Consider the following 17,744-nt stretch of genomic DNA (forward strand, 5'->3'; position numbering starts at 1 on the left):
CACTACAAGTCACTAAGTTCGATCCTCAGCTTAAAAAAGCTACTTTTTTTTGTTATGAAAAAAAAAACATAAAATATATATCACGAGTTGTGGTGTTGCCGTGATTTTTACTAAGTCAACATGTGTTACTAATGAAGAACTAATATAATATTCATGGATACGCACAAGTTGCGGTGTTGCCGTGATTTTTATTTTATAATTGTGTGAAATCGTCGTAAGTAGAAATAATGATTAATTTTACATTATATTGTATAATTTAATTTTGATTTACACTTTTTCTAATGCAAAAATATATATCAATATGGTAAAATATAATACATCGAATATTGTAACACAATTATTTGTTAGTGAAAGAATGTTGCCTCGTCTATGACATGTTTCTCTCATATTCAAAGTTCTAAGGACTAACGAAAAATCTTTTAAAGGACCTAAAAATTTTGAATGACAAAAGATAGTAAGCATTATTTCAAAGGATCACAATGGAGTATGGCAGAGCAACAACCTTAAAAGGAGCATAGCCAACCCTCTACTAAAATTGAAGGTTGAAACTACATACAGCAGCATCACAATAACCAGAAACAAATTTATTTCAAACGAAACCTCTTAAGCTATGAAAAATGAAACCTTTTATCTTAGCTTGAAAAGAAAAAGTCTAAACATTGAAAGGACAAAAAGTAGTTACCAATTGGTAGAATCCTATGAAAGCAATTAATAATTTCAAAACAGCAAAATGAACCTTATTAGAATCAGACCTTTAAGGTGTCATTGGAGTGATAAACCACTCTTGAGAGTTCTCATTACAGACCAAAGAGAGAAGAATATCTGAAATTGTGTTATCAGTGTATATTTCAGAGGAGCTACATCGATGAAGTCCTCATTACAGATCCAAATTTGTACCAAAAGTGCAAACATATCAAAAAAAATTAAAATTTTAATACCTAAGTTTTCTAAAATGTAAAGATGCCACCGGCATGCTGAGGTACCATACCAAGAAGAGTATATCCAGATCACAATGCAGATTAGAAGTGCTTTTGAACAACTGGGTTGTGCGAAATCTGATATTGAAAAGTTAATAGGGAGCCTAATGGACAAGGAATCTCAGCTGCAGGATTTATCACAAGAGGCTCAAACAACTAACTGTATCTGACAATAATAGGCGTGTTGACCTTGTGTCTACTACCATCCATCCAAACTAACATCCCAAAAACATAACCATCCGTTTCGGGAGTGTCCCTTAGAGTTAATGTAACTCTAAATTGCTTCTTTTCACCCACAAACTTAAAAGCTAAAATTTGAGGCTCAACATCAACCTTCAGTTCCGAAGGCGCAGTGACCTTCACCCTATACTTACCTGGACATCCAACGTTCTCAACGGTCCGAATAAGAACCACTGGATGTCCAATCTGAATATACGGAACTGTTATGGTTGGATAGTTTTAGTTCAGTATGTTGAATTCTTTTTTTGTTCGAGGAGGTTCATAGGGACCGTCACCGGGTTTGTAGAATTCATCAAGATGTCCAGCACACGCACCCCGAAACCACAAGTAATTTAAATACTCTTTGGTCGTAATGTCATATACGAGTCCGGGGTTGGCGACACGGTTAGGCTGCAGCTCACCTGCGCCATATGCAAATGGTGTTGCCGTTTTCAATCTTATTTCATCATGTTCCTTCATAGGCCTACCGAAAGTATCATATACACTTGCTGCAAAAGACAATAATTTTTTTTTTTGGATTAAAAAAAAAAGACAACGATTTTATACACTATAATAATAAAGATATAAATGCAATTTTTTTTTTTATCGGCAAATAAGATTTTACTAAAAGCACACAAGATTTTATCGGCAAATAAGATTTTTTTATTGTCTTTTGCAGCAAGTGTATATGATACTTTCGGTAGGCCTATGAAGGAACATGATGAAATAAGATTGAAAACGGCAACACCATTTGCATATGGCGCAGGTGAGTTGCAGCCTAACCGTGTCGCCAACCCCGGACTCGTATATGACATTACGACCGAAGAGTATTTAAATTACTTGTGGTTTCGGGGTGCGTGTGCTGGACAACTTGATGAATTCTACAAACCCGATGACGGTCCCTATGAACCTCCTCGAACAAAAAAAGAATTCAACATACTGAACTTAAACTATCCAACCATAACAGTTCCGTATATTCAGATTGGACATCCAGTGGTTCTTATTCGGACCGTTGAGAACGTTGGATGTCCAGGTAAGTATAGGGTGAAGGTCATTGCGCCTTCGGAACTGAAGGTTGATGTTGAGCCTCAAATTTTAGCTTTTACGTTTGTGGGTGAAAAGAAGCAATTTAGAGTTACATTAACTCTAAGGGACACTCCCGAAACGGATGGTTATGTTTTTGGGATGTTAGTTTGGATGGATGGTAGTAGACACAAGGTCAACACGCCTATTATTGTCAGATACAGTTAGTTGTTTGAGCCTCTTGTTCTCTTGTGATAAATCCTGCAGCTGAGATTCCTTGTCCATTAGGCTTTACATCGTATTCTGTTCTCACTTTAGATATGTGTGCCACGGGATACCTGCATATGCATGTGCAGAATCAGTGGCGGAAAATAAAATTCGGACGTCCGCTATAAAATTATAATATATAAATTAAATACAAAAATTATATTTCATGCAATAATTTATGTCAAACACAAATTTGATCATAAAAAAATTAAATTGCATACGATAAATAATATTCCACGTGTTCCGAATTTATATTTTTTTGGAAACGGCAAAATTGTATTAGAGAGCAACTATGGGTACAAGGCATACACATAGATGGAACACAGGAAAACAAAAACCTGCACCATTCCAAAGCAGACCAGCCATATATAGCTGGCCACACCAAAAAAATACAACAAAACCGCTAACCTCAAGCAAACAACACCCAAAAAAAAGACACACCCTAAAAGAAACAAACAGCAATAATATTCAAAGCCAACACGCCAGAAACTAGAGAAAAAGCCTGCACCAACCAAAAAACCAGAAACCAAAAACAGCAGATAAAAAACACAAGATCATCTCCGAAAACAATACTCCGGTTCACGTTGCCATTCGTAAAGCAAACACGGGGTGATCTTCAATCTACGGACACTCCACCTTCAAGACAAAACCTTAATCTCTTCAAAATATAAAATCTCGAGCATAAGGAAAAAATTTACCGGTTGTAGTTGATGTATTTCAAAATACGGACAGCATCTTTGTAATCCACGTGCGCAGTAGGGAGCGGATCTTGATCATCAACAACTTGAACTTCTCGGTTCCTGTCCCTGCCCAATATAAGTCCAATGGCGCCTAGACTATATGCTTCCTTAGCCTTTGTATTTTCATCAGAACCACCACCCAGATAACAAAATATTATCTTTCCTTTCACCTTGTTTGGATCAAGAGCTCCCGTCTTGCAAAACATGCTACAAAAAATTAAGTAGATTTTAACAGATCATATCTACCACACATAAAAAATCATTTGAGAACTTCCAGCTTGGTTTATGTAATCTTACGCGTCTGTATCGGATGCATAGTGATATTTAACATCAGCACCACTAGCCAATGGGTAGAACTTCCCATGTCGTAATTTAAACTTGTTAAATGCTTTTGCCTAAAATTTAAAGAATGAACATAATCAAACTAGTTAGATTATGCGAGCCAACAGGGTAGCAAAATAGGAGCAAATCAGTTTGTATTGAAATGGTAACGTGTCATACAATTTAAATAGACTTCCTAATTCAACTAAAACTCCTAAAATTCAACTGATATCTTATTCCTAAAGATATGGTTCTACTAACAACTTTGACTAATTCACCTAACATGATTTATAACGTGATGCATAATAATTGACAACCACCAAAATCCTATTGCTAACATATTAGATGCAAAATAACACTTAATATTAGCTTTTATGTATGGTACCTTGAAAACTCGGTTATCACCCAAGGTAACATCACAGAAGAAATCCCTGTCCGTTGTGGTCGCCGCTACTGTAATCGCCCATGGTTCACAGTTTACTATAGTCTTTGGCTCTGGTCCTTTGTTTCCGGCAGCTTTAACGACAATTTTCCCGTTAGCGACCGCTTTGAAGGATGACCGATAAGATCCACCATATGTAAACTTCCTATCCTTATCATAACCCATCGAAACTGATATAACATCCACTCCGTCATGAATGGCAGCATCATAAGCATCCACGACGTCCAAATCATTGCATTGTTGTTCCTCTTTGTCATTTGGCCAGCACACCTTGTAACATGCTACTCGAGCTCTCGGTGCTCCACCGCTTGCGGTTCCGTGGCCAAGACCGCAAGAACTTGCTCTCGGAACGAAATTACCACCTGATGTGGCTAATGTATGGGTGCCATGACCATCATAGTCACGCGGACTAAAAAGCAAAGAATGGCCCCCTCCATCTGATTGACAAAAATTCTGGTAAAAATACTTGGCCCCAATGAGCTTCCTACATGCAAATTGTTAAAGTCAGAATTATGCAATTCACAGATTCAAATTTTGGCCTCGCATAATATGATATAATAAGAGGTAAGTAATAGAAAATAGTCTCCACATATATTACTGTGTTTGTTTGTTTTTTATATACTAATATAAATAAACAACTTGAATGAAATAATAAGTTTATTAAATAATGAAAGAGAGGTTAACTTGTTGCAATGAAAGTTATCCCAATTGTCACGGTTAGTTTGGCAGATTCCACGCCACTTGGCTGGGATTGGTCCCATCCCTTCATCATTGAAGCTCTCGGATTCAGGCCAAACGCCTATAAAGAAACGGTTACAATTTAGATTAGATATAAAGTTTGCATTAGTAAAATAACATTGCAGTTACATTAAATTCAAAAGGTATTACCTTTTTAAAATTTATTCAAAAAAGTGTGTATTAATATAGATCATAGATCATATGATATATTTATAAAAAGATACGATGAATCATCTTTCATTACCTGTGTCTATATTTCCAATAATGATATCTTCTCCAAGTGATTTTTTCCATATTGATGCATTTGGAAAATTGCCATTCTTTATTGCCAACCGAAGAAAAACCCATGAGTGGGTTGTGAGCAATTTAGATGTTTCACTCAATGATACATATTGTACATTAGGATGCTCTGCATGAACCAAATAAAGCAACAGTTAGAAAATCAAGTGTAACATTCTCCTAGTTCAAATAAACCAATCCAAAGAGTCCCTAGTATTGGAACTGTTGCACAAGACAAGACACTAAAAAGTGATCCAAATATGTGGCTGTTTAAGTTTTGGTGCTTCTTATTTTGTTTTTCATATGCAATCTTACTTCATAAACTGATAAAAATGGGTTCAGTGTGAGGAAGCTGGAATGAAAGTGATTGAGAATAAGTAACATGACTTTGCAATAGTTATGAAAATGAAACAATTAGAAACATCGTGATTTAACTGAAAAAGCCTTGTTGCATATGAAAGTGATGTTTAGAGAACTATTTTTCGGAAGATTCTCTTTACCTTAAAACACAAAAGCAAGAATAACAGTTTTGAATTCACACCATTCATTAGCAAAAGCAACACGTTGGAGGGGTTAGTATGGAACAAAATTAGGTGCACCAAACATGGGATTGGATACTTTTGTGGATTTGGAATTGTTTAATTTCTAGCGTGACCTGCGCACAGACTGATAATTCTTCTAGCGTGGCAAGCCTATCGACCAAACTTGGCAAACAATCAATAAGTAATTTAAAAAACATATCGAAAAGACTCGTGTTATTTTATGGGAACATCTATTTAAAAGCAAAGATGTTACAATGAACATTAAATAAGTGGGATAGATATCGTAATTTGTGAACACACATAACTGTATCTTATCATATGTAATCCAATTTCAAATAGTTTTGTTTGTTACATAAATCAAATTCAGACACAATTGGACAACATGGTGTACTGCATTAGCATAGAATATAGATAGATGTATCTTTTCCCACTATACACAAGTGGGAAAAGTGTATTTAGCAGTTATTAAAAGACAAAAAAATGAACTGATCACCAGGTGTGTGTGTGTGTGTGTGTTAGGTAGGTGAAAGTATATAATTTTGAATTTTCAACACATTTTTGGAGTGTTACATAGCACTACAGTAGCAGTGGTAATAATAACAACTGTAATAAGGTGAGTGAATCGTGAAATTATTAGAAAGGTAAAGTTTGATTTCAAGAAGGAAAGGATAATTACATGAAGTTGAGCTACTTACTTGATATGTGTGCCGCCTCCTCTTCATTCAGCATTGCAAGATATCTATCATGTGTGCAAAATTTCACATTAGTTTTGTCACCATAAAATTTCATGTATTTTGTGGTTAAATTCGTTTATACCTTTGTACATGAGGTCCAAGTAAATCACCATGAGAGTTAGTCATCGATTGACGATCATCTGCTTGACGGTGTGATCCTAAGCACACAATATAGGACTAACAAAACAAAAACAAAATTGGTTATTAAACAACGGTTTGAATGTCTAAAATATGAAAAATTGAACAGACACCGTATAAATATGATGAATATTGAATAAGGATGGAAAAATGAAGCTATGAATATTATGTGGTATTGACCTGCTTAATCTTGCAACCCGTCTGAGGCGGCTTGTCCGGGACAGTAGGTTCATGATGATGTTCTGAGAACATTTGCATGAATCTCATCACATCATATTGTTTTTTCAGAGGTTGCTTCTTCAACCATAGCTCTGGAACAAACTTGTAAGCACCTATTCACCATATAATAAATGTATCACATACTTAATAAAAAAAACTTAAATAAAAAATGAAATTTGATGCATAATAAATGAGTGAAATAGCAAATGCCCCTGAAATTTCAAAATTCGTCAAATACCCCCCTGAAATCTCAAAATAGACAAATACTCCCTTGCAAATTCGAAATGTCAATCAAATACCCCTGAAATTTCGAAATAGACAAATACCCCCCTGAAATTTCGAAATGTCAATCAAATACCCCCATAAATTTTTGATTGACATTTTGAAATTTCAGGGAGTTTTTTTGCCTATTTTGAAATTTCATGAGAGTATTTGCCTATTTTGAAATTTCAGGGGGTATTTGTCATTTTACACCATAATAAATATGGTAGTTGATCATGAGGCAAGTAGGCCATAATAAAGTGCAGTTATGACCATTGGTTATACTTACATTACAAAAAGAGACCAAATTGTGTTAATGTCTATAAACAAAATTCAAAATGATCGTCATTGGGCTCAAGTGGTTAATGAGCTTCAAAGGACGAATTGTTCGGGAGAACCGAGTTCGATTCTTGGGTGAAACAATTTTTTGGCCAGACTTTGTTGGATTTATCTCCTTATAATTGTTTATTTATTGATTTAAATAAGTGGATATTACTCACTAAGTGCACATTGTGGTAATTATCCATTAAGGCTAAATTGGTCTTTTATCATTCCCCTCTTTTTAGTAATTGCCCATTAATTCTGATCAGACTGAGAAGAGCAGTTAAATATATATCTGATACACGTACAATAACTTCCTTGATGGATAGAAGTTATATATGCATTGTAGTCCATATTTGCTTTGGTTCCCTAAGCCTGACATGTCTATTTAGTAAAACTTACGCCATCTAAGGGAGATTGTAGAAGGGTTCAGAAGAGCCTCAACAACCTCAAACCTCTGGCAAACAAGAGCAATCCTCAAGCAAGAACAACCTTTAAGCAAGAGCAATGGCGGGAGGTATTTCGGCTATTTAATTTCAATTTCGTTTCCGCTGTTTAAGGTTGAATTTCGCTCATGATATTGTAGAAATTCTATCAGACTTTACTTACCTCGCGGTCGAACTTTGGATTACTAGGGCTCCCTTCCCCTAGGAACCAGAGGGTTATAAACCAAAAAAAAATTCAAAATGATCAAAAGAGGTTAAAAACCCACAAAAAGTGAGATAGTTTCGAGAACTCTATCTGTCAAAGGGGGGATGAAAGTCATATTGTTTAAACTTTAAAGGAAACAGGAAGTTAAATGAGTTAAGCGCTAAATTACAACATATGTAATCTACTTGAATTACTCCTTTTTTACGTGCTTGTTCATCTTGGTGGAAGACAACTTTGAACCAATCAAGTCTTAAGCTTTCGTCATTTTGATCAAGGGAAGTAATGGAAGTTCCAGTTCTTTTACGGAGGGCAATGATGTAACCATCTTTTACGGTGTAATGTGGCCTGGAAATGATTTTTCACGGCCCTAAGTGGGTGCCAACTGTTCCTGCCTTTGTTATTGTTGTGAATACCTTAATCATAAGTGTTATGAGCTTAGGTCTTCGTGTTTTTTGTTATTTGTAAAAAAGTAGATGACCAATCTACCCTAATTCATGGTATATGAATATGAGAGAATGATTATTAGTGAATATATCTCTAATTTTGGTAGCCTCGTCCCCATCTCCTGGAATAACTCCAGCTTTTTCCTAATTTGGGTGCCACTCGCCTAGCTACAGCCATTAGCCGTCGCAGTTTCATACTTATTGAAGGCACACACTAATAACCATAAAAAATAAAAGAAATAGTGTAGTTTTCTTTCTTTTTTTGGTACAAATAATGTGTACTTTTCTAATGAGTATATTATATCAGTTTGATGAGTGTGTGTGCCTTTTTTTTTTATATATTTAGGCTTGTGTCCAAGTCAGGGTAGTTCGTGATGAGAGATTATAAAAAATAGATGCACATATTATTACATTATTATAAACTCGGATAGGTGTACTTCCTTACCAAAAAAACTCATATAGCTGTATAATTTATTACTGTAAAAAAAAAATTAGCATGTGTAAATGACTAAACTATTATAAATAAATAAGATAAAATACCTCGTGTAATTTTTGTGAAATTAAAAACCTAAAACAAAAAATAGAATCAATGGGACTGAACTTGTGAAATTGAACTTGTGTAATTTTGCAATTGAAGAATCGATGGGACTGAACTTCTGAAATTGAATCAAAATCCAAGAATAGATGCTTAAATTGAGTTTTTTTTTTAACACAAATGTGATCAATACAACAAGGAATCGACTCAAAAATATAGCGACTAGCTAGAGAATAGACCGCCCTTTGCTACTTGGTGAGTTTTTTTTTAAAAAAAAAAAGAAGAATGGAAATCATCAAATAAAAAGGACAATAGAGTGCAAAATGATCGGTTAATTACCATCCAAAATGAAAGCAAGAAAACTAAAAAGTGATTAATACCACATGAAGTAGTTTAATAAAATTTTGGAGGGAGCAATATTAGGCTATTGTTATAATATATAACATAATACTAATATTCGGTAAAATAAAATTATACTCGGAAATATTTAGTGGTGGCAAGTGCCCCCATATGTGTGTAGATAGATTAGTCCATATCACTCTCCCGCCCCACCCACTTTCTCATTCTCTAGTGCCACCACTAGTTCTAGGGTAAGAATCAATTCCTTGTCTTTTTTGGGTATCATCTAGTCTAATTTCCTCAACACTCGGTACGTGTATGCAGCTTCATACTGATAACATGTAGTATTGTTATAGAAGTGGATGCATCCCTCGGAGCACGTGGTGGCTGGTTTTAGGGCTGTAACAGTTTTGCTGTGGGTGCAGCACTGGTAGCACATTGTCAGAAGAAGCAGTGGAAAGAGGTTGAGTTTTGGGCATTTTGGGACTTGTTTGAATGCCAGTTTTACGTTTATACTCTTAAATCATCAATCTAATCATAACTAGTAACTATCTATATGGTGTTTAGTTATCAATTTTAAAAGATCCACCCTGGTGAACAGCATAAATTATAAATATGCAGAAAAACTTAATTTTATTCATAAGTTTGCAAATATTCTGATTAAAGACTAAACGCAAACACTACCAAAAAAAAAAAAAAACTAAACGCAAACTAACCTAAGAACACAAAGTTGAAACAGATGATTAACCGGTAAATCATTGATAAGTTTGCAAGTAATAATTAATAAATGTAAATAAGTGAACAATTCCAAGTGAAACAAACAAGTTTAACAATTGGGAGACATTGTAAGTTTAGAAGAGTGATGGTACGGAGGATGAATAGTCAAAACAACAATCTATTGATGAAACAAAATAACCAAATGATAATTGTGACCATATTGAACACAGCAAATGAGGGCTCATTGACAACTAAAGCAACAAACTATGCTCTAAATGCTTCAACGAACGTAAACCACGTCATTATTGACATACAAGTGCAAGGATGCAACATAAATAGTTTTGAATCCATAATACTAGTTTGGAACACATATATATAGGCGCAGGCTGCAACATAGATAGTTTGGAATCCATACAAACATTATACTAGTTTGGGCGGGATACATACTTAAAAGGGAAGATAGTTTGGGATCATACCTAACATTATACTAGCTTGAAATACATGCATATAAGTGCAGGCTGCAACATAGATAGTTTGGAATCCATACATAACATTACACCTGGATCCTGCGGTAGAGACTCATGATTCTATTCTCCTCAACAAGAAAAATATATGGTTGCTCTGCAAATTAAACACCAAGCAGCCATTCACTGTTAAATATAAATAGAGAGAGAGAGAGAGAGAGAGAGAGATCAAAACTTAACTTACTTGAAATTTGACGAGCCTGTTCAGGAGTGAGGTCAGCAGCAACGAAGCCAGAATAGTGACCAATATCTTTGATATAAGACTTCTTCGCAGCCTCCTCACTACCAAGGACCGCGGTGAGGGTTCGGATGTAGAAATCCTTAGGGTCCTTGTCCTGGGGCTTCTCTTTGCCGCAGCGTATCACGTGAGTCGGACGCGGTTTGAAACCGGAAAAAGAAGAAGCAGAAGAGGACATGGCAGCGGCGGCGAAGTAATTAAAAGATTTCCGAGTATGAGAGGGCTTCAGGAACATACGCATCATCATCATCCTTATCAATTGATTTGGGGGAAAAGATCACGAGTCTAGGGTTTTACTATTGGAATTGGAATGCCTTTGCCTAGACGATCGATCTAATATTTCTAGATCCGCCCTCTTCGGTTTGGACTAATCCAACCGGTCCAGTTTCTGTTGGCTCACCCCCTCGATCTAATATTTCTAGATCCGCCCTCTTCTTTTTGGACTAACCCGACTGGTCCAGATTCTGTTCGTGGGACGGATTGGGCTTGTCTTTACCAGGCCCTAAATATTGATCGGGTGATCCGGTCAATGTTTCTTTTCTTTTATTTATACCCTCCCAATTTTTTCATGAGAAAATTGAAATTCAGGAACACGAAAATTCCCATTTCCATTTTCAAAGTTTCTATACTCTTTCTACAATTATTCTTTTTATATGTTCAATGAAAATTTCTCTTCACTTTTTCGAAGTAAATTAAAAAAAAATGTTTGTAGAATTCAGAACTCGTTTGCCAAATTCTTCGTTTGAAACACCAGTTAATTAGTTTAATTGAAATACACATAAATCAGGTTATTTGGTATAACTCTACGTTTGAAACCTACTGTATATGTCATAACCAGAACCATTATGCGTCACATGAATACACACAAGAGTTATGTTATATAAACATCTGTATACAGACAAAAATACGACAACATTATATATTTCTTTCTATGCACGATTTTCAAAATATACAAAAAATATTAAAATATAAATATTATTGATACATATAAATATAAGGATTGTGATCTTTCACATGAATACACATAAATATAGGGTGATGTTCAACATCTAAGACCACACAAATATACGACAGCAAGTCAAAGATGTGTAATTATTGTTTTTTTGCAAGGGTAACATGTTAATTTCAAGAATAAATTTTCTCTCTCAAATCTCTTTTCGCAGCAACTGATCGTCTTGTTCAAAAGCTTTTTTTCTTTAGAACTTCATCAAATACAGAGTAATGCGGTTGCCGACAGAGATCCGGCCTTTTAGCATTGTTGAAGACGATGATGACCCCATATACTGTTTTGTTGAAGATGGTAAAGCGGCGGCCGAAAGAGAATGTAGAGTTGCACGACGGCAGAGGTGGACACGAGAACGCCGACAGGGTGTCGGTGAAGTTGTTGGGACGTCGGTAACAGTGACGAAGGAGGAGGACGATTTTAAATCTGTACCAGTCGGCGAAGAAGGAGGACGATGGTTGTGGTGGTCGTGATAGAGGTGTTGATTGATGATGGGTGGTGAATGGTGTAGAGGAGAGACGCCGGCGAGAAAGATGGAGGCCACCGGCCGGATTGAAAAACTTAATAGGAGAGTTGGTCGGAAAAGAGAGACAAAGAGAGTAAAATAATGAAAAATAAAAATATGTCATGTAGGATGAACAGTGTATAAGTGTTGTATTTTTATAATTGGAAAGTATTACAATAACACATCTCTAATTTTTTATGGGTTCATCTCTTGATTAATTTTTCTCATTTTTTTTTTAATTTAAATGTAATGGACTTTTTGCTTCAAAAAAAAAAATGTAATGGACTTTTTTTTTTTGAACTGCAAATTTTACTAATGCACACAAATGTACAAGGAGTACAAAGTGCCATAGAAAAAAAACTACAACAACAAGAGGTACCTGTTAACAGCACATGTTACACATCAAAAACAAGACAAGCAAATTATAAATACCCCACACAAACCTAATAACACCACAGCGCAGGTAAAGAAAAAAATAGCAACGGGATACATCCACAACCTCGATAGTTAAAAAACCACAAGCATCACAGTAGTCGGTCTTTTTGACCTTGAAAATCATTGGATCTCCAAAAAGGTCATCGAGTTCAACGGGATAAGTACTCGACGATTCATTCTACAAAATAAAATAAACTTTACGTACATTAGAAAAATAATGACAATATTATATGCAATTTAATCAATAATTATCAACCATACCATCGAGCTAAGGATTTTGCAAGTTTGAGGAGCAAATGATTGAACAACATCATCAAACATAACAAAAGTGAGTTCATCGCTATGATCGGAAACATTGAAAATCAAACGATGCCTACAACATAATAATATAAGATGAATCGCAAGTGATAGTAATTTTTTAAAACCTAATAATAGTGACCAATAAATACCTTTTGGCTTTCGTTTTAGAATCATCACAAAACCATGTATCAACTCCCTCTTCAACACCAACGTAACACGCGAGAACATAAGCAAAACAATCTTCTTTTAGATCATAAAGATCAAATAATTTGGATATTTTTTGCAACTCTATAAAAATTTTCAAAGCCTTGTTGGGATTGACATAGTCAACACCATCGCTCATTGTCTCCATTTTGGACGTAATGTATGGTATAAGATAACACAATAAACACATAAAATAAATGGAACAATGAGGATATATATATAGGGAATCAATAAGCCAAAAAAATAAAGGGAAAGAATCTTGGAGGGAGATATGTAGTTTGAAACTATGAGACTAATAATACTGTACACATGGGAATATTCCAAATGGCTAAGTCCTCATATTGACTGTTGATTGGTAGAAAAGGATTATCCAAAAAAAATACACTATTTAATACTCTAAACAAATAGAAAAAAACAAAAAAACGTAAACATATATTTAACTACGTATATATAAAATTACATGAAGAAAATCAAGATTAAAGTAATTAACATAAGTTGAATAATATGGTTATGAGAATACAATGTTAAATAATTTCTCGATAAAATAATTCAAAAATTATGGACACTATTAATCCTATCCTACATTTTAGTACATATAAAACCAATCAGAACCAATAGTGTGACATAAATCACACCAAAATACTAAAATTACAATGAAATTCTTTACTAAGTTAGCTGACAATGCAGAAAACATCTGCTCGGGCTTTCTTCTACCGAACAAAACAAATGTAACCGGATAAAAGAACGGATTTAAAGATATATTTTTTAAAAATAACAGATACAACTATATTATTCGTAAATAAAATATTAAAAAAAAAATTCTATGTCATAATTCATGATTATTTTAAAATATTAAATATGAATACAAAATATTTTTATATATTCATATAATTAATATATTTGAATTAAAACTCCAAAATAAAATTTAAATAATATAAAAACAACAGTCTAAATTTCTAAATAAGAAAAAAATTGTTATTATAAATCATTTATTTTTTTATAAAAATTAATATATCTATTGGGTTTAATGTTTTGCAGAATAAAAAATATTAGAAGATATCACATATATATACAAATAAGAAACCTTTCACAGCTAATTTTCTAAACGCTAACACACTCATCGTGCAGATTGTGGATCCACTCCTAAAAATGATCCATGCTACCCACAATGCATATATATCAACAAATTAAAAGTTACTTTCAATATATCCACGAAACGCATAAAACAGAATCAACAATAAAATACGTTACAGTACCTGAAAAATACAGATCTATATTAAGTACATGCTGGTCCACATTCGATCTAAAAATAGACAACATGACAATAACATCTACAAAAACTCATAGTACCAATAAGTACATAATACATAAACTAACCTTTTCCCCTTTGCAGACAACTGATGAAACAAAACAGACAAAGGAAGCATGGGGTCCTAAAGTTAATAAAAAAAAAAAAAGAAGATAGTAAAGTGAAGAACGTAAAGTAAAATTATAGTGTCATAGGAGTTAAATGAGAATTCTATATCTAATATCCAACATCAGCGATGCGATTTATTGTGGGCTGAGTAGGACCACATGTAACATTTTTATGGCTAAAACAGTCTTGGACCTTCATTGGATCATTTGGATTTCAACTTATAACATACTACAACACAATTAAAATACGGTGGGGTGCAGAATATTTCAAATTAAAAAAGTTAACAAACAAATATATTTTTTGTACCTTCAAATAGAAAATAATTTATATATTTTTTTGGACCCAGGCATCAATTTATATATTGAAATCTAATAGTTTTATCAATAGTTTATTATATAAAATCTAATAGTTTTATCAATAGTTTATTTTAGAATTTAATTGATATTCCCCGACGGTGTAAAATAATTTTACACGATCGTCCAATAAATAACTATCATTTTGTCATGTCATGTCCAGAAAGTGGGGTGAAGTGGTGTGATGTGACGGAAAACATGGTTGTTATTGGTTGACATTGTAAAATTATTTTACACCGTCGGTTCATATGAATTAAATCCTTTATTTTATGTGTGACAATTATAGAAAAGCACTTTTGATCACAAATCACAAAAAAAAATACTTGGTGATTCAAAGAAACAAATAGTACAACTATCAAAAAAATGAGTTGGTGGATGAAGAGAGATAGGGAAAGATTTGGTGAGAAAAAGTGCACAATAATTATGGTGGAAGAAGACACGAATTATCACGTTATTGACTACCTATGCCACATAAGCATTCGGTTAAAAAAAATTATCGGCAAGGCTAACAATGAAAGCAGTGATGTTAGTGATTGATGAGAGCTGCTACTCTTGGTACTTCAAATTCCAACAAAATGATGTCCCATCTCTAAAATGGCATGTTTGGTTGAATTCCCCTTCTTCAGATTTTACAAACAAATCGAATGGTAGGAACATTTCTGTGTATCTATTATAAGGTATTGTCCAGTTTCAAATATGAACTTATATTTGTTCCTTTCTGAAATGATATACCTTATACATAAGCACTTATACATTCTGATTATGATAGGACAAAATGCATGGACTAAAAACATATTCAACCCAACTAAAAATATCATACAAACACTTGATACATAAACATTTAATCTAATATGATATAGTTAAACAGAGCAAATACAGAGGACGACATTACACATAAATTAAACCACAATACCCACTATTCTAAAATAAACCGTTCAACTAACAAATAAAACTTAAGGTTTGAATAAACAAACCTGAACAACCTAATAAACACATCTGAAATACAAAACAGAAACACTTATATAGTGATTCATAGATATTCAAACAACACATCAAATTATTTAAGTAGCAACACGCTACTGAACAAAGCAATTCTCAATCCTTTTCCACTTTGACAACACTTGAATTTCCATCAATTTCACCAGAAATTTCTTCAACAAAATCATCATCTGTGTTACTCATGAAAGACCTGCGATATCGCTTAGAAGCCGACATTCCAACATGGATGTCATCGTCAGTGTCATCGTCAACATTGAAAACGGACGAGCAATCAACAATAGTGTGATCAATGACCTCACATTGGGGAGTCACCAATGTGTCTTCTGCAAAATTCAGAGCTTCATAACTTTCTAAATCTCCCACTTCTTTAGCAGCAACATCAGGGGAAGAAGTACCAAATATGGCATTGACCTAAAGCAAACACAATGAGATTCATACCATTTAAAAACAAACCAACCATAAAATTTTACAAAGATGAACATCCGAACAAAATAAATGAAACTAAATATAAAATTTCATACTTTATTGGCTGATTGACCAACGTCTTCTAACTCAAAAAGTTCAACAATTGGATTCTCTTTGCAGACATCAAACACTCCAACCTCATTCACAGCATTAATTTGCTCAATACTTTTTTCGGAGTTTGACATACCAGCAATGGCTAACCTATATAATAAAAATAAAACATAAACATATAAGATAGCAATGAGAAAAATCCAGTGCATACATTAAGATTGGCAAGACAACAATAGCATACCCCTTTCTTAACTCGGATGTCTCTTTAATCTCAGGGTCAAGAAAAATCCTTGTGGTATTCATAACATCTTGAATTGAAACTTTCCCTATGATTGGAAAAGATTGGAAAAAAAAAAGGGATATTATTACACACTTGTACAACCACAACTAAGAGAAAAGAACTAAAATAACAAACACTCACCTCTAAATATTTTAACTTTGGCAAACTGTAGTGCAACAACGTGGAGACGGGAAGGACAATTACCAATTAATCTTTGCAACTCATCAACATGATCACCAAACAACGCGCATTCACATTTACCACTGATCCGATTGAAAATTTAGTGTGCAAATAAATTTAGGCAAAAACCAATATTAACCGACTTAAACTTGGTATTACCTATTGTCTGTAAGTTGATGACTTTGCCAGCACGAATATACTCCCTCTCATTTGATATACCAGAGATTAAACCAATGACATCTACACAATGACATAAGAAACAAATAACTTGATACACAATGACCATTAATCGATGAAAATTACAAAATTTGTAAGGTTCTTCAAATCAAAATTACCTATTAGGTAATCATAGTTAACAGAGTAGCTAGCCACTTCAGCAAGATCGGTGAAAGAAAATCCCAAAATAGGAATATCAGAACTCGCAAAATTCTGAACTTTGGTATTCGATCGAAAAATCAATTTGTAAGGATGCAGAGTTGTACGATAAAATCCAACGACTGAAACAACATCAAAGTTTGATAGCTTATAAACTTCCCCTTCCTTTAATTTATTCTGGAATAGGTAAACCAATTCTTTCCTTATCAAGGCATGAATCTTACCTCCCTGTGTATTATTCAAAGTTTCGTTATTTATAGATCAACCATCACCAAGAACACGAGAAACATATCAAAACAAAACCAAAAAAAAATAATCATACACAATAATCAATTCTATGAATTAGCAAACAAACCAAATATTACGAACAAACCTTCTCATCTATCAGCACCATTTCCATAGAGTTCAACTCATTAGGCTTCATAAAAGAAGAAATTGCCCACATACGGAGGACACAAACTTTGAACTTCCATGAATTATGCCCAGGAAGAACATCGCACAACATGTCA

At 34.0% G+C, this 17,744-nt stretch overlaps 2 protein-coding genes across 3 annotated transcripts; both read right to left on the reverse strand.

The window, feature by feature from the left end:
• Window positions 1–685: 685 nt before the first annotated feature.
• Window positions 686–11,186, reverse strand: LOC123913282 (subtilisin-like protease SBT5.3). Of its 2 annotated transcripts, XM_045963972.1 has the most exons (11): window positions 10,615–11,186; window positions 10,383–10,527; window positions 6,601–6,752; window positions 6,365–6,459; window positions 6,244–6,287; window positions 4,972–5,136; window positions 4,674–4,788; window positions 3,933–4,473; window positions 3,524–3,621; window positions 3,185–3,433; window positions 686–2,557 (listed from the first exon to the last, which is right to left on the reverse strand). In XM_045963972.1, exons 2-11 carry the CDS (start codon window positions 10,453–10,455, stop codon window positions 2,434–2,436), a joined length of 1,656 nt encoding a protein of 551 aa, XP_045819928.1. In that variant the 5' UTR covers window positions 10,456–10,527; window positions 10,615–11,186; the 3' UTR covers window positions 686–2,433. The 2 variants fall into 2 exon arrangements, with proteins under 2 accessions (XP_045819928.1, XP_045819929.1); XM_045963973.1 differs by lacking the exons at window positions 6,244–6,287; window positions 6,365–6,459; window positions 6,601–6,752 and having other exon boundaries at window positions 2,311–2,557; window positions 10,615–11,182.
• On the reverse strand, window positions 10,460–10,918 carry LOC123915376 (subtilisin-like protease SBT3.12). The gene is made up of 2 exons (XM_045966501.1): window positions 10,615–10,918; window positions 10,460–10,527 (listed from the first exon to the last, which is right to left on the reverse strand). The coding sequence occupies exons 1-2, from the start codon at window positions 10,916–10,918 to the stop codon at window positions 10,460–10,462; spliced, it is 372 nt and encodes a 123-aa protein (XP_045822457.1).
• Window positions 11,187–17,744: the final 6,558 nt, after the last annotated feature.

The sequence above is a fragment of the Trifolium pratense genome, linkage group LG3 (assembly GCF_020283565.1).
Source record: "Trifolium pratense cultivar HEN17-A07 linkage group LG3, ARS_RC_1.1, whole genome shotgun sequence".
In the NCBI taxonomy this organism is placed as follows: domain Eukaryota; kingdom Viridiplantae; phylum Streptophyta; class Magnoliopsida; order Fabales; family Fabaceae; genus Trifolium; species Trifolium pratense.